This window comes from Procambarus clarkii, chromosome 5, assembly GCF_040958095.1.
Source record: "Procambarus clarkii isolate CNS0578487 chromosome 5, FALCON_Pclarkii_2.0, whole genome shotgun sequence".
In the NCBI taxonomy this organism is placed as follows: Eukaryota; Metazoa; Arthropoda; class Malacostraca; order Decapoda; family Cambaridae; genus Procambarus; species Procambarus clarkii.
In genome coordinates this window covers 12,869,224-12,889,864 of record NC_091154.1, presented here as the reverse complement: position 1 = coordinate 12,889,864, position 20,641 = coordinate 12,869,224, and the positions used below count along the sequence as shown (strand labels likewise).

General features: G+C 41.7%; 1 protein-coding gene across 1 annotated transcript in view; it reads right to left on the bottom strand.

Annotated features, from left to right (window-relative positions):
* The window catches only part of LOC138351063 (uncharacterized), a 148,458-nt gene that overhangs the window by 85,161 nt on the left and 42,656 nt on the right, over nucleotides 1–20,641 (bottom strand). The window contains exons 3-4 of the mRNA XM_069302654.1: nucleotides 13,325–13,595; nucleotides 1,546–1,795 (exon numbers count right to left, since the gene is read on the bottom strand). Coding sequence (XP_069158755.1) covers nucleotides 1,546–1,795; nucleotides 13,325–13,595 — 521 coding nt within the window. The remainder of the gene's footprint in view (nucleotides 1–1,545; nucleotides 1,796–13,324; nucleotides 13,596–20,641) is intronic.

Here is a 20,641-nt window from a genome sequence, read left to right as displayed (position 1 = left end):
GCTTCTGTTGTACCACCCACTGTCCTGACTCACCCACCCTGGCTTCTGTTATACCAGCCACTGTCCTGACTCACCACCCTGGCTTCTGTTGTACCACCCACTGTCCTGACTCACCACCCTGGCTTCTGTTGTACCACCCACTGTCCTGACTCACCCACCCTGGCTTCTGTTTTACCAGCCACTGTCCTGACTCACCACCCTGGCTTCTGTTGTACCACCCACTGTCCTGACTCACCCACCCTGGCTTCTGTTGTACCAGCCACTGTCCTGACTCACCACCCTGGCTTCTGTTGTACCACCCACTGTCCTGACTCACCACCCTGGCTTCTGTTGTACCACCCACTGTCCTGACTCACCACCCTGGCTTCTGTTGTACCACCCACTGTCCTGACTCACCCTGACTCACCACCCTGGCTACTGTTGTACCAGCCACTGCCCTGACTCACCCTGACTCACCACCCTGGCTACTGTTGTACCAGCCACTGTCCTGACTCACCACCCTGGCTTCTGTTGTACCACCCACTGTCCTGACTCACCACCCTGGCTGCTGTTGTACCAGCCACTGTCCTGACTCACCACCCTGGCTTCTGTTGTACCAGCCACTGTCCTGACTCACCACCCTGGCTACTGTTGTACCAGCCACTGTCCTGACTCACCACCCTGGCTTCTGTTGTACCACCCACTGTCCTGACTCACCACCCTGGCTACTGTTGTACCACCCACTGTCCTGACTCACCACCCTGGCTTCTGTTGTACCACCCACTGTCCTGACTCACCACCCTGGCTGCTGTTGTACCAGCCACTGTCCTGACTCACCCACCCTGGCTACTGTTGTACCAGCCACTGTCCTGACTCACCACCCTGGCTTCTGTTGTACCAGCCACTGTCCTGACTCACCACCCTGGCTTCTGTTGTACCAGCCACTGTCCTGACTCACCACCCTGGCTTCTGTTGTACCACCCACTGTCCTGACTCACCACCCTGGCTACTGTTGTACCACCCACTGTCCTGACTCACCCTGACTCACCACCCTGGCTTCTGTTGTACCACCCACTGTCCTGACTCACCACCCTGGCTTCTGTTGTACCAGCCACTGTTCTGACTCACCACCCTGGCTTCTGTTGTACCACCCACTGTCCTGACTCACCACCCTGGCTTCTGTTGTACCAGCCACTGTCCTGACTCACCACCCTGGCTTCTGTTGTACCAGCCACCGTCCTGACTCACCACCCTGTGTGTATGAACTATCACCTACAGCAGTAACGTGTATAGTGTTGTGGTTATTGTTAACGTGAGACATACGAGACTCAGCCTTCACTTCCCTGTGTGTATGAACTATCTCCTACAGCAGTAACGTGTACAGTGTTGTGGTTATTGTTAACGTGAGACATACGAGACTCAACCTTCACTTCTCTGTGTGTATGAACTATCTCCTGCAGCAGTAACGTGTACAATGTTGTGGTTATTGTTAACGTGAGACATACCAGACTCAGCCTTCACTTCCCTGTGTGTATGAACTATCACCATAAACTGTTGCAACATTACCTGCTATGGAAGATGTATTATACAAGCCAGTTACAGAGACTGGCTGACAAGTTGCAAGTCCACATTCCTCATTCCTGGAATGTCCGGCAGTAAAATGTGATGTTTTAAAGCGTTTTCCTGTAGAGTTGTTCACGTGATCACTGTCGTCAGAGGTCATCAACATGTTCCCATGGTGCACCTGTACTGCCTTGTGTGGTGACTTCATTCTCAGTGATGCTGCCTCACAACTGTCGTCTTCTGTCGGCACAACCTGCAAAAATACCAGGTGATCAACTCTGCCATCTGGCAAGACGTGCAACATGTCACACAAATTGTTGCTGTTAAGTAACTTTGGCGATACTGCACAATAACACACTTGGGTAAATCATTTAACACTATACAGTACCACAATGTTATGTCATTGTTGACAGGCAAGGTTTAGTTCACTTTGATGTTTGTTAAACAATGTGTGTGTACCTACCTACATGTTGACTACCTATTGAAGGTTCTGGGGACCACTGTCACCATAGCCTCTGACCAAGCCTCCTGGCTGCTGGTCTGATCCACCAGGCTGTTTGATGCCTGATGCATGAGTCACAGCCTGGTTGATAAGGTATGCTTTGAAGGAGCTTATCGAGTTCCCTCTTAAACACTGTGAGAGATAGGTCAGTTATGCCCCTTATATACCTGAAGGCCACTAATACTAGTGGCCTCAATGAGGACAGGAAGCCGGCAGTTTGTCGAAGGTCCTCCCATTATCCCTCATAATCTTTTCCAGCTGTATTTTAAAACCCAGCAGAGTTTTGAGGTTCACAGCGTCATTGGGTAGGCGGTTCCACGGGTTTACAAGGGAGAAAAGTATCTCCTGCTTTCAGTCCTACATTGTGGCTTGTTGCGCTTGAATCTGTTGCTTCTCATTTGTGTTACATCCGAGCTTATGAAGAAATTGTCCCGATCAACATACTCTAAATTGTTCAGTATTTTAAAGGTTTCGATGAGATCCGGCCCGTCATGTCTGGTCTGTAGTGTTGTTAGCCCTGAGGCCCTCAACCGTTTCTGATACGTGAGATGACTTAGCTCTGGGATGTTTGTTGCCCGGTGTTGCACCTTCTCCAGAGCAGCTGTGTTTGTGAAGATGATGAGGTCTCCATGCCTGGATGCAATAATCCAGGTGGTGGGGCGCACCAGAGACACCGCACCAGAGAACAACTTTTCCTTGAAGGTAAAGGTACGCTGCATTATTCCCAGGGTTTGGTTCACTTTTGTACTGCCGCTCCCACTTGTTGTGCAACTTGTAGTGAATGATGGAGTCTGACTCCAGGGTCCTTTTCTTCATCTGTCTGTTGTAAGGTTGTGTTGTCAGTTTGGTAGTTGTGACGTGGACTGTTGTGCCCCACATGCAAGGTCTGGCATTTATTGTTTGGTAGTTGTGACGTAGACTGTTGTGCCCCACATGCAAGGTCTGGCATTTATTGTTTGGTAGTTGTGACGTAGACTGTTGTGCCCCACATGCAAGGTCTGGCATTTATTGTTTGGTAGTTGTGACGTGGACTGTTGTGCCCCACATGCAAGGTCTGGCATTTATTGTTTGGTAGTTGTGACGTGGACTGTTGTGTCCCACATGCAAGGTCTGGCATTTATTGTTTGGTAGTTGTGACGTGGACTGTTGTGTCCCACATGCAAGGTCTGGCATTTATTGTTTGGTAGTTGTGACGTAGACTGTTGTGCTCCACATGCAAGGTCTGGCATTTATTGACATTAAAAAGCATTTGTCAGTCATCTGACCATTTGTGGAGTTCATGTAGACTTCTTTGTAAGGTCTCAATATCACCTTCACTTCCCACTTTACCATAGTCTTAGTGTCATCGGTAATGTGATGATGTGGTTCGTAATATTGTCATCTATGACATTGATGTGTATGACAAAAGGGTTGGCCCCAAAATGGACCCCTGTGGGACCCCACTTACTCCTCCACTTATATGGGAAACATTTGTATATTTCCAATCCAGGGGAACTATACCTTGGTCCAGGGATTTTCTGAACAGTAGTTTCAGTGGCATGCATAATGCGTCTGTCAGTTTCTTTACAACTTTAGATTGAAATCCCTCCACACCTGGGGCTTTAGAGTCTTTTATTTTGTCAATGTTCTTCCTGACTGTGTCTCAGGTAATGGGTATATATATCCGTTAATTAACTCTCTTCACCTCCTTCAAACATTTGTGTGGGTGATGGGATGTCCTTCAATCTTGCTAGTGTGAACACTTATGTGTAGGGCAAGAGTGTTGAAACGTCTTGGGCCTTTGATGTTGTTCGAGTTCTCTCTCGGCATACCTATTGCACCTCTGCTCTTCAGTGGGTCTATTTTGCACATCCTGCCGTGCCTTTTGGTCTCATGTGGTGTTATTTGTGTGTGTAGATGTGCACATTTGTGTATAATATATTTGTCAGGTAATTTGTCCTCCACATCAGTACTCTGCCTGTCACTGTAACGTGATCCAGCTATTTGGGGTCTAAACAGAAGCCATTGTCCCAACCATTTCTTTCCAGTAGGCTCTATCATAAAAGATAAGAAGATGTGTGTGTGTGTGTGTGTGTGTGTGTGTGTGTGTGTGTGTGTGTGTGTGTGTGTGTGTGTGTGTGTGTGTGTGTGTTTACCTATTTGTGGCTGTAGGCATGGTCTAGTAGCTCTTCGACCCCGCCTTTCTAACTGATGAATATCTGGTGTTTTCTTAATCTTACCTACTACAATATATATATTACTCTCTCTCACACCCATCCCCAGGATGCAGTCTGTTACGTACCCTTATAAGATACGTAAGTAAATATATTAATATGTACATTTATAATTATATGTAAATTATAAGCATGTATATTGTTATACTTATGTTCTATGCAAATGCACATTCATGTTACAGTGTTGGCGTTAGGCCCAGCGTATCGTGGGAATGATTGTTTATTTCTTTGTGTGATCAGTTTTCCCACGGGAACTAATGATTTATATGTGATCATAAGTGGGTAACAGAGTGAAATAATAATTGAGTGAACTGTATCTGGCAAATTGTCGTGGGATCGTCCGTTGCTGGGGTGTGCATGCCATTATTTCCTTCTGTATGCATATTTTAATTACTATGTAAAGAAACACTTACCTTATGTTTGAATATCAATATGTACTAATTATTCATTAAGTTAGTTTAAGATTACTTTTGTCACAATGTAGTGCTCCATTGTTGAAATAATAAATATTGTAACTTTGGCAATTTATTCGCGGGGCAAGGCAATCTGTTTTTTGACTCGCGTGATGTAGTTCAGTAGCTGAGCAGAAACCAGGGAGATAACAACTTGTTGAAGTTAAGTTCATTTGTTCTGTCATAGCCATACCTGTTATTCTTTTAATTTAATGTCTGGAAGTTACAGTGATATTTTTAATGTGATATATTGTGACCATATAATCATCTGTTTGCTTTTGAGATTTATTTAATATAATATTATATATATATACTTAGTGTCTTTATTCTTCAGTCCTATGAAGATTCTATTTTTGTGCTCATTACCTATTAAGGGGTTATACTGGTGATTCGCTATTGAGAACAGCAGTTGTGTCGTATCCCTAGACTTATTAAAGTTTGGCTGCTGTAGGATCACGAGCCGTAACGTACGATAGGTAACAAAGAGTTATGGGGGCCTGTGCCGGGAAATATTGTCCCACTTTAACTTAACTATGCTAATCTAACCTTGCCTTCCTAGGTACCAGTGTGTCAAGTGTCTCTGTGTGTTTCTTAAGAACTATTCCATGTGCCAAGCAAGCCTTCCTGTGTGTCAAGTAACAACGTTTCACGATTTTGAGGTAAGTCATCCTATATATTTTGTTTGTGCAGTGAGGCCAAGCGAATTTTCAGTGTGGTGACAATTTTACAGTGAAGTGTAGTGCAGTGCCATTGTGTTAATTATTTTTGTGAATCAAGTGCCAAGTGTTAGTAACGATGGAGGAGAAAGTTGCAGCGTTGGTGGCTCAACCAGACTTTGAAGGGATTCAGAACCTTAAAAAGACTGAGTTAATACAAATGGCAAATCATTTGGATTTGACCGCCAGCAATAGAATGGTTAAAGCCCAAATATTGAAAGTCATTGTGACGCATTTTGTTGAGAATGGGGAGTTAGAGGAAGAAATTCTAGAGGAGTTAAGAGAGGAGTCGAGTGATCAGATGACGTTAAAGCGTCTTGAGTTAGAAGCACAAATAGCCAATGCTAAGCTTGAAGCTCAAAAGGAACAGAAAATATTAGAGGCTGAAGCTCGTCAAAGAGAGATTGAAGCTCAACAGCAACAGCAAATATTAGAGGCTGAAGCTCGTCAAAGAGAGATTGAAGCTCAACAGCAACAGCAAATATTAGAGGCTGAAGCTCAGCAAAGGGAGCTAGAGACTAGGCGTTTAGAAATTGCGGTACAGTTGCAAATAGAAGCCACAAAGAAGCAACAATTAGAGATTCAACAACAAATGGCTGACACTAACTTCAGGCTTGAATCACAGCGTATGGCAGCTGGGCATGGAAATACTAGTAATGTTTCAACAAATAGTGATAATAATCCCATCAGGATGAATAAGTATATAGAGTTGCCCAAGTTCAATGAGGAGGATCCTGAGGTTTTCTTTGCACATTTTTATAAAATTGCCATCAGTATGAACTGGCCAAGGGATCAGTGGGTAGCCATTATGCAGTCTCAATTTAAAGGGCGTAGTCAGGAGGTTTTCACAACCCTACCTGACGCTCATAGTTTTGATTATGACTTTGTAAAGAAAAGCATCCTCAATGCATACCAGCTAAATCCAGAGGCACACAGGCAAAAGTTCAGGAACCTAAGGAGAATCAGGGATCAGACAATAGCAGATTTTACTCGTCAGAAGACGAATTTTTGCAACAGATGGTTAAAGTCACTTGCAGTCACTGATTTTGATGCTCTAAAGAATCTTCTCATAATGGAAGAAGTATTGTCCTGTCTTCCAGACCAGTTGTCTACTTTTATGGCAGAACAAAAGAATGTAACCGATATTGATGAGCTGTCAAAGCTCGCGGATGAGCATGAGTTGCTGACTAAGGCCCCGTTTACGGCCACTTCACCTAAGTCTAGTCGTAGAGTAAATTTCAATGCTCACCGTACTCCTTATCAGTATAAGTCTCCTCCTGGTGCGACAGTTACTCCCGTGAACTCTTCTCTTACTAACCCTAAGATGGTTACTCCATTGCCAGGATCATCTAAGCCTAGTAATGCTAATTCTAAACCGGCAGTTGGTTCTACCAGTGTGTCCACTGTCAAACATTGTACCCATTGTAAGAGAAGGGGGCATGTGATTTCTTCATGTTTTAGTTTGCATCCTGAACTCCGACCAACTGGTCTTATTATGAGTAAAGGAGTGCAACCTATTAATTCTTCATGTATTACAGTCAGTCCCAATTGGATGGCTGAATTCAAACCCTATATTTCCACAGGTACCTTATTATGTACTAATGGTAGACATAAGACTGTTCAATTACTCCGTGATACTGGAGCTTCACAGTCTCTTATTACCCAGAAGGTACTTGATGATGTTGACACCCGAGATCTGGGTGAAGTTGTGCTTCTCCAGGGTATTGCCGGTAGTGTGCAACCAGTGTCCTTATTGCAAGTTAACCTTGATTCTAAATATACTTCAGGATGGTGTAATGTTGGTGTAAGTAAACAACTGCCCATTCCTGGGGTAGACATTATTCTAGGTAATGATTTTGGCAACCAAATGGTTGTAGGGCCCAAGTGTCCCATCATGTTAACTAAACCCCATAATGTATTAGCTCAACCAGTAGCAGATGATGATATTATTTACCCTGCTTGTGTTGTAACTAGATCAATGGGAAGAACAGGTGAGAGTAATCCTGTCTTCACTGAGGTTGCTGTTCCCAAGACCAGGACCCCTTCAGTAAAGGAGTGGGAGGTGGATCTTGAGGATTCTTTTATGACTCGACTGGATGATGAGAGTGAGGCCGTAGTAGAAGCCCCGCCGAACCTAAATCACAAGGAAAGTGAAGGTGAGGAGGCTGAACTATCTGTACCTTGCCCGCTTGTCTCCAGTGCGCCAGTTGTCGAGAGTGAGGCCGAAGTAGCTATGACTCCATTTTATTCCGATCAATCGGGAAAAGAGATCAAGCTACTAGGTTCTTGCCCGCTCGCTGCTGAGTCTGAGTCATTGCCCTTAAGTGTTGTACAGACTACTGATCCTAGTTTAAGTAAGTGTATTTCTGAGGCTCCTGATAATATTGATGCATTGGAGGAAGGGACGGGTTTCTTCTTCAAGGATCGACTTCTGATGAGAAGGTGGAGACCCAAGGGAACTCCCTCTTCAGAGGATTGTGAGATTAGAACCCAACTCGTTGTCCCCAATGATTATCGTAGGCAGGTCCTGCAGGCTGCACATGATGATCCCATGGGAGGTCATCAAGGTATCACGAATCTGTACCATAAGATAAGTAAATATTTTTTCTGGCCAAAGTTAAAGAAAGACGTGGTCAGATATTGTCATAACTGTATACCCTGTCAAATTGTTGGTAAACCAAATCAATCTGTACCTAGAGCACCATTGCAACCTATTGTAGTTCCTGATGAACCATTTACTCATGTTGTAATTGATTGTGTGGGTCCTTTACCTAAGACTAAATCGGGTAACATGTTTTTGTTCACTCTCATGTGTATGACTACTAGATTTCCTGAAGCTTATGCTCTACGGAATACCAAGGCTCATAATCTCATCAAGTGTCTTGAAAGATTCTTTTCGTTGTTTGGAATGCCTAGAGTTATTCAGAGTGATAATGGGGGAAATTTTGTTTCTAAAGTTTTCAGAACTTTTTGCGAATCCCGAGGGATTCGGCACAAATTATCCAGTCCATATCATCCACAAAGCCAAGGTGGACTTGAACGTTTCCACCAGACTTTGAAACAAATGCTGAAGACAACCGGAGAAACTCATCCACGTAATTGGGATGAGAATCTCCCCTTTGTGTTGTTTGCTGCTAGAGAAGGGCTACAAGAGTCATTGGGCTGTTCACCCTTTGAACTAGTGTTTGGTCACCAAGTAAGAGGTCCTCTTAAAATGCTACAAGAAAAGTTGTTGGGAGATGTCTCTGTTCATCAGAGCGGATTGTACTTGAGTGAGGTCAAGGCTAAGTTGTGTCGGGCTCGTGAGTTGGCGAAAGAACATCTGGGAAGGACTCAACAAGCCATGAAAGTACGATATGACAAGAAGTTCAAAGCTAAGCTAAGGTCGTTTGATGTCGGAGATTTGGTGTTGGTGTTGAAACCTCGTATGGGGACTTCCATGTCCCATAAGTTCGCAGGACCCTACCAAGTGGTAGACAAGGTGGGAGACCTAACTTATAAACTAATTAACCCTAATCTTTCAGAACCCCAAATGACTGTACACATTAACAGATTAAAAGCTTATGTTGGACCTGGTGTAGTAGCTTGTTTTAGTCGGGAAGAGTTACCACCTGAGGATAATTGTAGTGAGAGACATGATGTTAATATCCAACTTCTCAGTTCCAGTTCCAATGGCAGGGAGATGCTATGTCATTTACAGGAGGAACAACGTGATGAGTTCCAGGTTCTGCTGGACAACCATACATCTCTGTTTGGGGAGGTTCCTACCCAGACCCACCTCATCACACACGACATTCAGCTCCTGGACAGCACCCCCATTCGACAACATCCGTACCGAGTGAATCCCGAAAAGAGGAAAATTATGCAAGCAGAAGTGGAATATCTGCTCCAGCATGATTTCATTCGGCCAAGTCAAAGTACTTGGAGCTCTCCGTGTTTGTTAGTGCCAAAACCAGATGGAACCTGGAGATTGTGCGTGGATTACAGGAAACTGAACAAGAACACTACAGTGGACGTTTTTCCTTTACCCTTGTTGGAAGAATGTATAGAGTCCATAGGTCATGCCGAATATGTAAGTAAGCTTGATTTGTCAAAAGGGTATTATCAAATTCCATTAACAGAGTATGCTAGAGAGGTTACTGCTTTTGTTACACCTGATGGTGCGTATGAATTTAATGTTGGAATAGGTGCTGTGCTTATTCAAGTTGGTTTAGACCAGATTGAGCATCCTGTGTATTACTATTCCAGAAAATTTAATGCAGCTCAGAGAAATTATTCCGTGGTAGAAAAGGAGGCGTTGGGTCTTATATTGTCAATCAAGAAGTTTGAGATTTACTTATCAGGTAATAAAGTGTTAGTATTTACAGACCACAACCCCCTTATCTTTATAAATATGATGAAAGTCAAGAACCAACGAATTCTGCGCTGGTCATTGTTTTTGCAGGAATTTAATGTAGAAATCAAACATATTCCAGGCAGACAAAATGTTATTGCTGATGCTTTATCAAGAAGTTTAGATGTACCATAAATGAAATGTTTCTTTTTACTTAACATTTTTACTTCTGAAAAAAATGCCATTGATCTTCAATCCATTGCATTTTTTTTCTTGGAGGTGGAAGTGTTACGTACCCTTATAAGATACGTAAGTAAATATATTAATATGTACATTTATAATTATATGTAAATTATAAGCATGTATATTGTTATACTTATGTTCTATGCAAATGCACATTCATGTTACAGTGTTGGCGTTAGGCCCAGCGTATCGTGGGAATGATTGTTTATTTCTTTGTGTGATCAGTTTTCCCACGGGAACTAATGATTTATATGTGATCATAAGTGGGTAACAGAGTGAAATAATAATTGAGTGAACTGTATCTGGCAAATTGTCGTGGGATCGTCCGTTGCTGGGGTGTGCATGCCATTATTTCCTTCTGTATGCATATTTTAATTACTATGTAAAGAAACACTTACCTTATGTTTGAATATCAATATGTACTAATTATTCATTAAGTTAGTTTAAGATTACTTTTGTCACAATGTAGTGCTCCATTGTTGAAATAATAAATATTGTAACTTTGGCAATTTATTCGCGGGGCAAGGCAATCTGTTTTTTGACTCGCGTGATGTAGTTCAGTAGCTGAGCAGAAACCAGGGAGATAACAACTTGTTGAAGTTAAGTTCATTTGTTCTGTCATAGCCATACCTGTTATTCTTTTAATTTAATGTCTGGAAGTTACAGTGATATTTTTAATGTGATATATTGTGACCATATAATCATCTGTTTGCTTTTGAGATTTATTTAATATAATATTATATATATATACTTAGTGTCTTTATTCTTCAGTCCTATGAAGATTCTATTTTTGTGCTCATTACCTATTAAGGGGTTATACTGGTGATTCGCTATTGAGAACAGCAGTTGTGTCGTATCCCTAGACTTATTAAAGTTTGGCTGCTGTAGGATCACGAGCCGTAACGTACGATAGGTAACACAGTCCACAACAGCTGCCTAACTCACAGGTAATAATTTACTGCTAGGAGATCAGTAGAATCACGTGAAAGTAAACACTGCCCAATTGTTTCTGTCTCAGCCACGGATTGAGCCTGAGTCTCTATTGTCTATACCTGTACACCTGTACCTGTTACTATCACCACTATTGTCTATACCAGTACACCTGTTACTATCACCACTATTGTCTATACCAGTACACCTGTACCTGTTACTATCACCACTATTGTCTATACCAGTACACCTGTTACTATCACCACTATTGTCTATACCAGTACACCTGTACCTGTTACTATCACCACTATTGTCTATACCAGTACACCTGTTACTATCACCACTATTGTCTATACCAGTACACCTGTACCTGTTACTATCACCACTATTGTCTATACCAGTACACCTGTACCTGTTACTATCACCACTATTGTCTATACCAGTACACCTGTTACTATCACCACTATTGTCTATACCAGTACACCTGTACCTGTTACTATCACCACTATTGTCTATACCAGTACACCTGTTACTGTTACTATCACCACTATTGTCTATACCAGTACACCTGTTACTATCACCACTATTGTCTATACCAGTACACCTGTTACTATCACCACTATTGTCTATACCAGTACACCAGTACCTGTTACTATCACCACTATTGTCTATACCAGTACACCTGTTACTATCACCACTATTGTCTATACCAGTACACCTGTTACTATCACCACTATTGTCTATACCAGTACACCTGTACCTGTTACTATCACCACTATTGTCTATACCAGTACACCTGTTACTGTCACCACTATTGTCTATACCAGTACTCCTGTACCTGTTACTATCACCTCTTTTTCTTCTTCGAACTTTGGCATATTTAACGCCTCTAACTTCTCCTCTTACTTAAACTCCACCATTATGGAAGCCGAGGCCTTACCCTGGACTATATCCGATCCTATCTTAGTGACAGACACCAATATATAGCCATCAATGATATAACCTCTCCCACTCTACCAATAACCGTATGGGTGCCACAGGGCAGCATCTTGGGCCATCTCCTATTTCTTATGTATATCAATGATCTGCCTAATGTCTCTAATATTCTTAAACCTATATTGTTTGCTGACGATACTACCTTCATCTATTCAGACCCCAACTCACATACACTAAATAATGTTGTTAATAATGAATTAAAAAAAAGTCTACTTATAGATGTCAACCAACAAACTAACATTAACCATAGAAAAGACCTACTACATCTTATTTGGAATCAAATCAACAAATGCAATTCAGCTACAGATAGACAATATTAATATCAGTAATAAAAATGATGGAAAGTTTCTTGACCTATTCCTAGACAAGAGACTCAACTTCAGCACCCACATTCAACACATAACTAAGAAAGTCTCTAAGACAGTTGGTATACTCTCCAAAATCAGATATTATGTTCCTAACTCTGCTCTCCTCTCACTATATTATGCACTAATCTATCCTTATCTTAATTATGGTATCTGTGCATGGGGGTCTACCACTGCAAACACCTTCAGCCCATCATCACACAGCAAAAATCTGCTATCTGAACAATAACAAACTCTGCTTTCAGACAACACTCAGCCCCCTTGTTTAAATCCCTAAACATGCTAAACATAAACTCACTCCACACATTCTCTTGTGTCAACTACATTTACAAAACCCTGTTTTTAAATGCAAACCATGCTCCGAAACTCTCCCTGGACAGATGTAATAGGACCCATTATCACCACACCAGAAATAAATATCTCTTTGATATTCCCAGAGTCAAACTTAATCTGTGTAAACACTATACAAATAAAGGGACCCAGTCTATAGAACTCACTCTCTAATGAATTGAAAAGTTGTCCAACTTTTGCCTCATTCAAATACAAAAACAAAAAGTACCTAATTTCATCTTCATAGTTTCCTACTCTCTTCTTTAAAATTACACTGTATCTAGTGTTACCCACCCTTCCAATCTTTATGAACCTAATCCAAACAGCTTTACCATTGTGATCATTGCTGTCTTATAAGTGCTAGCAATATGCTGTGTTGTGCCTATTAATCTTTGTCAAATTACCATTCAAGCTGTTAGTGCAATCAATCTGACCTACCTATGTGCTTTAATATACCTACAAATCTCTCTTGTATATGTATAAACCCAATGTATCTTCTTATATATATATATATATATATATATATATATATATATATATATATATATATATATATATATATATATATATATATATATATATATATATATATACATATATATATATATATATATATATATATATACATATATATATATATATATATATATATATATATATATATATATATATATATAAATAAATAAATAGTATTTGACTTACTTTGACGCCAAACCGCGAGAAAGGTTGGAGTGTGGCCGTCATCCAGAGACCAAGGTTGACAATGTACTGCTGGCTGGTGCTAAGAGGGGCATCATTGGTGTAGTTGTGAGATAGTGCTGGTGGAGGTCCCTTGTGCCGCCAATGGTTCATTATGAACGCTGTCTGGCCTTCCTGGTGACGTGTGGTCCTCGGCCCACCGCCTCCCCTCATGGCTCTCACAAATGGTGTCATACTTGTATCTTTTTCTGCCACTGTCCTAGGCACCACAAATCTGTAAGGTATTTACAACAGTTGGGCTGACATTATATTTAGTGTGTATATAGGAATCCTTGGCTAGGAAGAAAGCAGTTGGTCCAGATGGACTTTCATCTTGGGGTCTGAGAGATCATGCAACTGAGCTGCGCTCAGCAGTCCATTTCAGTTAATTTTTCAGGCATCTTTACTGACAGGAAACTTAGCAGATACAGTATTAGGAAAAAGGTAAACATAGTTCCAATGTATAAAAATGGTAGCAGAGAAGACACACTCAGTTATATACCTGTAACATTGAGCACAATGGTAGTCACAACTATGGGCACAAAAATAATTAAAACGAGATGGGTAAAAAGTCACTTGGAGATAAATGATATAAGAGACAGTACGGCTTCAAACGGGAAGATCCAGTGTAACGAACTTACTTAGTTTCCATAATAGAGCCACAGAGATTTTACAGGAAAGGTGGTTGATTCAACCAGTTCTCTTACACATTACTGTTTGTCACTTTTTGCTCGTATGCGGTACGGCCAAAAATTGCCATATTGGAATTTTCAAAAAATGGAAATTCGATTTCCAAATTACGTTAAATGGAACCAAAGCAGCAAGTTTTGGGTCCTCTGGTAGGTTAGGAGAGCAGCAAGTTCTCCTAAGGTAAGTTCTAAACGTCATGAAAACCATTAGGTTAGATGACATTTTAACTAACAGACTAAGCCAGAGGTCCCAAAACAGAAAACGGAACGTATGTCACTTTTGTGAGCTGCTTCCATTTTCTAGTACGGCAATTTTTAGACTTAGTGCGCATACGAGCGAGAAGCGACGTAATGTGTATGAGGATGGGATGGGTTGACTGTATTTATTTAAACTGAAAAAAAGGCTTTTGGCTGGAGAACTGTTACTAGTGGAGTACCACAAGGTTCAGTTCTTGCACCAGTAATGTTCATCATCTATATGAACGATCTAACACATGAAATACACAATTATATGAACATGTTTGCTGCAGCTGCTGATGTTAAGCTATTAGATGATTGTTATGCTATTCAAGATGACCTGGACAAAATAAGTGTATGGATTAACACGTGGCTGATGGAGTGTAATGTGAATAAATGCCACATTATGCAGTGTGGAACAGGAGAAAATAAGCCACACAGCTTATAAACTGTGTGAGAAAAGACCTCTGATAAGGAAAGGGATCAAGGGAAGGTTCTGGATAGAAAAACCTCACCTGGGGCCAATATAAAGTACACTGTTCAGTGCTTCTAGTCTGCATTTGTCTTCCATTTTGAGACATGACATTGTCATTAAAATGGTCAATACAACGGCCTGCTACAGCTTTATCTGGGTGACACTTTACAGCAAAACTTTGCACTTCTTCCCATACTGCAAACATTTTCTTAATTAATGAGGAAAGGACATGCTCTACTGCTGCCTCCTCCTTCCCTCAAGATTTTTCCTCAGCTGTTTCTTGTTGTTGCTCTTTGTGAAGGGCAACAAGTTGGTCGGTGGTCAGCTCTTCGCTGTGTTCCTTCACCAACTCCTCCATATCACCACCATCGATCACCACCATTGTTAGTCGAACAACAAAAATGGCCGCCACCACAGGGGAGGACACTACCCCAGAAAAGGCATCTTTTACACGTTTCTCACAACAAGATGCAATGAAAGGTGGTTGTCTTGGCAGATTAATGATTATTGAGGACTTGCTAAAGAATTATGAAGAAAACGTTATTAAATTAGAACAAGAAAATGAAGGTCTCAAGATTGAGTTTTGTAATTTAAAAGGAAGTATTTTTCAGCAAGGTAAGGAAATTACCAGCTTGACTGATACGGTAAGTATACAGGAGGAACACATCAAGAAACTAGTCAAGGATAATAAGGCATGGAAAGTGAAGAGTAAGGAATATGAAGAAATTAACAAGAAAATAGACTCGTATGGTGAACAACTCCAAGGGAGTCTGAGGGCTAACATGGAGTTAGGCAAGGAGATACAACGAGAAACTTCATTGGCAACTCAGATACAGGAAGCTAATAAAGAACTAGAAAAGTATAAAGAAGAAATAAAAGAGACATATGCCCAAGTTGTAAAAGAGAAAGAGACAATCAAGGAAGAATGTTTGGAAGTCAAAACCAGAAATGACCAACAAGAAGCAGAAATAAGGCAAGCAATTAGGAAAGAACTGGTTACGAACAGTAAACTGGTACAAAACACTCCAGATAGAAGTAAGTCTATAAAATTTTTGGATGTTTAGAGAAGGAAATTTCCTCTAGGGTGGACCGAGCAGCAGAAGAGATGAAAATCATAGAGAAAATAGTAGGTTTAGGAGAAGACTCCAAGGAAAATGTCAGTGATTTTAGAAGAATAGGAAAATATGAGAAAGACAAGAACCGCCCCTTAAGGGTGATGTTTAATGGAGTGAAAAACATGATGGAAGTGCTTAGAAATGCCAGGAAATTTTGTACAGTGATGAGGTTGGCAAACTTTGGTCGATAAGACAAGACCTCTCAAAGGAAGACAGAAAATCTGAAAATGAACCTCATTGAAGCAAAACGTCTAAATGGGGATAGAAATGAAGAAGACAGAAATTCATTTTTTCTACAAAGTGTCAGGGACTGGAAAGCTTGTGAAATGGTATATAAAAACAAGGCAAGAAAATCATTAGTGGAAGGGGGAGTAAAGAGCAAAGGAAAAGGGAACATGTTCCTGAAAATTGTATATACCAACATAGATGGAGAGAGATCAAAAACTTTGGAGTTGCAAGATATAATTCAGCTTAAGGTCCCAGATATTGTCGCATTATCAGAGACAAAACTTGAAGGAAATAAATTAAGTGAAGTTGTATTCCCAAGAGGCTATTCAGTTTGGAGACGTGACAGGAAAACTAGGAAGGGAGGAGGAGTGGCTGTGCTGGTGAAAGAACACCTGAAGGTAAGAGAGTTAATATTTGAAAACCCTCGAGATATTGACATAATGGCATTGCAGCTCTGGAATCAGGATGATAAACTGATAATTGTAAATGCCTACAGCCCACCAGCAAGCAACACTTGGACAAAGGAAGAACTGGATGACAAACGAGAGGGCCTCATAATGGTCATGAGAGAGATTATTGTATTAGCAGATAAAGATAAATCACGACTGTTGACACTGACTTTTTTCAGTACTGAAAAGTCGATACTCACGACTTTTTTTATGAAAAAATATCGTACTCTAGGGCAGCTGTAAACCAAGGCAAGGTTTACAGTTGCCCTAAACACTAGACATCTGCCCAATACATTAGATGCCCCTAGTGTATTGTTAGTTTACTACTTAGTAGAAAAAGAGGCGACATGATCACTACGTACAAAATAGTCACGAGAATCGACAAAATTGATAGGGAAGAATTCCTGAGGCCTGGAACTTCAAGAACAAGAGGTCATAGATTTAAAATAATTAAACACAGCTGCCGAAGAAATATAAGAAAATTCCCTTTTACGAAGTCGTAGACGGTTGGAACACGATTAAGTAAGAAGATGGCGAAGACCAAAACTGTCAGTAGTTTTAAAGCGTTATATGACAGATGGCTAGGAAGATGGGACACCACGAGCGTAGTTCTCATCGCGTAACCACACTTGGGTGTTATATGACAGATGGCTAGGAAGATGGGACACCACGAGCGTAGCTCTCATCCCGTAACCACACTTGGGCGTTATATGACAGATGGCTAGGAAGATGGGACACCACGAGCGTAGCTCTCATCCCGTAACCACACTTGGGCGTTATATGACAGATGGCTAGGAAGATGGGACACCACGAGCGTAGCTCTCATCCCGTAACCACACTTGGGCGTTATATGACAGATGGCTAGGAAGATGGGACACCACGAGCGTAGCTCTCATCCCGTAACCACGTTATATGACAGATGGCTAGGAAGATGGGACACCACGAGCGTAGCTCTCATCCCGTAACCACACTTGCGTAATTAAACACTTGCCTGCCACACTGAAACTCTCACTCATGAAGAGCAATACCACTTTTTTACAGGGATATTCCTGCACAGTCCTTAAGCCTCTGGCTGGCACACCAAGCATTACTCATTACTATCTTAGGTGGTGAATGAGTAATTTGTGACCCATATGTTGGCTTCATAGTCTTTAAGCCTCTGGCTGGCACACCAAGCATTACTCATTACTATCTTAGGTGGTGGATGAGTAATTTATGACCCATATGTTGGCTTCATAGTCTTTAAGCCTTTAGCTGGCCCACTAATCATTACCCATTACTATCTTAGGGGGTGAATGAGTATTTATGACCCATATGTTTGCTTCAGTAAGATTATCCAACGTGTTTAACAACTTCATCTGCACTGTTAATCTCACCTGAATCATTTTGGGTTTGTAACTCCACTGTGTTAGATAACGTTCCAGTGGTCTGATGGGCATCTCTTCACAGTGCTGACGTTTCCTGGTATTCCTACCAGGGAATGATCCATCTGAGAGGTATGCGAGGCTGACAAATACCAAATTTGCTTCTATATTCATATGTACAATGATGCGTCATAGCCTCTAAGAGATGAGGGTTAGTGTGATTGTCCCTTCAAGAGCCATAACTTAGTCTGCTGGCACCAGTTCCCAAAGGGACTGCATAACAAAGTCTCTGTGTATTTTGTCGACACCTTAATTAGTGATTGTATTTGTGATATCAAATATTTTGATGCATTAGGTCCACCTAATACTATTGGAAGCTCTTCTGCCCCCAGTTTAGTGCTGCATTGATTATATCTTTAGGTGAACTATTTCTTGGTCAGCATGCATGCAATAAGCCCTTTTATCCGTATTTCACTCATGTTAGTTTGGTTTCCAATGTTAAACTTAACATTTTTATCCATCTGGGAGCCCCCGTCACGACTGGCATTGCATCATTGTGAATAACCACAACTTACGCCAACTGGCTTGGAGAAAGAGTGAGTAAGGTCGGCACTGCATAATCCTCCATAGAACAAACAGCATGGAACATTCTTAACACTTTGTGTCCCACTCCTAGACAGGGCCCTGTGATTGCTCTTATTATATTCACTTGAGAATTTCCTTACTCATTCAGATATTGAACTTGCTTCTTGAACGTCATTTTAGAATATATCCACACTCCAAGATATTGATATTATGTAACCCACTGAGGGTTGAAGGCATAAGTGCCTGTCCAGTGTTGCCACCGATTCTCATTGCTGTACATTTGTGCAGATATTTTTAGCCCTAATATGTTGTATTCAGATATTACTTTATCTAGTGCATTCTGTGCTTCATTCAAAAGTAAAGGACCTGTGACGACTAATGGTAAATCATCAGCATAGCCAAGCAACGCCTGCTGGGAATGGTCATGGTTATGAGGTCTTCCGTAAGAATGTTAGAAAGGCTTGGTCTAAGGTCATTCTCATGCAATTGTCTGGCACACCATCATCCAAACTGTCTCCCACACTTGCCCGTCACACTGAACCCTATACTCAGCAGCAATACCACCGTCCAAACTGTCCCCCACACTTGCCCGTCACACTGAACCCTATACTCAGCAGCAATACCACCGTCCAAACTGTCCCCCCACACTTGCCTGTCACACTGAACCCTATACTCAGCAGCAATACCACCGTCCAAACTGTCCCCCACACTTGCCTGTCACACTGAACCCTATACTCAGCAGCAATACCACCGTCCAAACTGTCCCCCACACTTGCCTGTCACACTGAACCCTATACTCAGCAACAATACCACCGTCCAAACTGTCCCTCCACACTTGCCTGTCACACTGAACCCTATACTCAGCAGCAATACCACCGTCCAAACTGTCCCTCCACACTTGCCTGTCACACTGAACCCTATACTCAGCAGCAATACCACCGTCCAAACTGTCCCCCACACTTGCCTGTCACACTGAACCCTATACTCAGCAGCAATACCACCGTCCAAACTGTCCCCCACACTTGCCTGTCACACTGAACCCTATACTCAGCAACAATACCACCGTCCAAACTGTCCCCCACACTTGCCTGTCACACTGAACCCTATACTCAGCAGCAATACCACCGTCCAAACTGTCCCCCACACTTGCCTGTCACACTGAACCCTATACTCAGCAGCAATACCACCGTCCAAACTGTCCCCCACACACTTCCCTGTCACACTGAGGCTCACATTCATGAACAACAATACCACCGTCCAAACTGTCCCCCACACACTTCCCTGTTACACTGAGGCTCACACTCATGAACAACAATACCACCGTCCAAACTGTCCCCCACACACTTCCCTGTCACACTGAGGCTCACACTCATGAACAACAATACCACCGTCCAAACTGTCCCCCACACACTTCCCTGTCACACTGAAGCACACACTCTTTCGGAATTCAAAAGGTGACACCCCTCGTGTCAACACTTGCATCAGAGGAGCTCCAGCATATTTTAACAATCCTAAGTATTGTAGTACAGGTTGCTGATAGTGGTGTCCCAGGGAACATAAAGGTATTGTGCTTTTGAGAAATAGGTGAGATAACAGGAATGTGCCAAGGGAAGTGAAAAAATTGGACGAGAAAAAGATGACCTAGTGTTTCCAGTGCAGACAAGAACATTCAAGATGGCCGCCGGCAAGAGGAAAAACAAAACAGAGCTTGATTTTGGGGGATTCAATGAAGAAAGCACTGATATAAGCAGTCTACACAACAAGATGGCAAAATTAGATACTATAGTGAACTCTCATGTAGAAATAATCAGTAAATTGAAAGAAAGTAATGACCATCTGTGTAGCAAAGTTTTATGTCTTGAGGGTTTAGTGAAAGACTTGTGCAAGGACAAGAATCAATTGGAAACACACTGCAAAGCCATGGAAGAGTTAAATAAACTCTTAAAAATAGCTTTGGAAGAAGTTAAAGCAAATTTAACCATAAATGACTACACTAGGTTAAGGAAGGATATTCAACAGGAGAAACAGTGTTTGTCAGCACAGATGGAGGAAGTTACACAGGGAATAGAACAGTGCAAGAAGGATATGCAACTCACCTATGCACAAGTACACAGGGAATAGAGCAGTGCAAGAAGGATA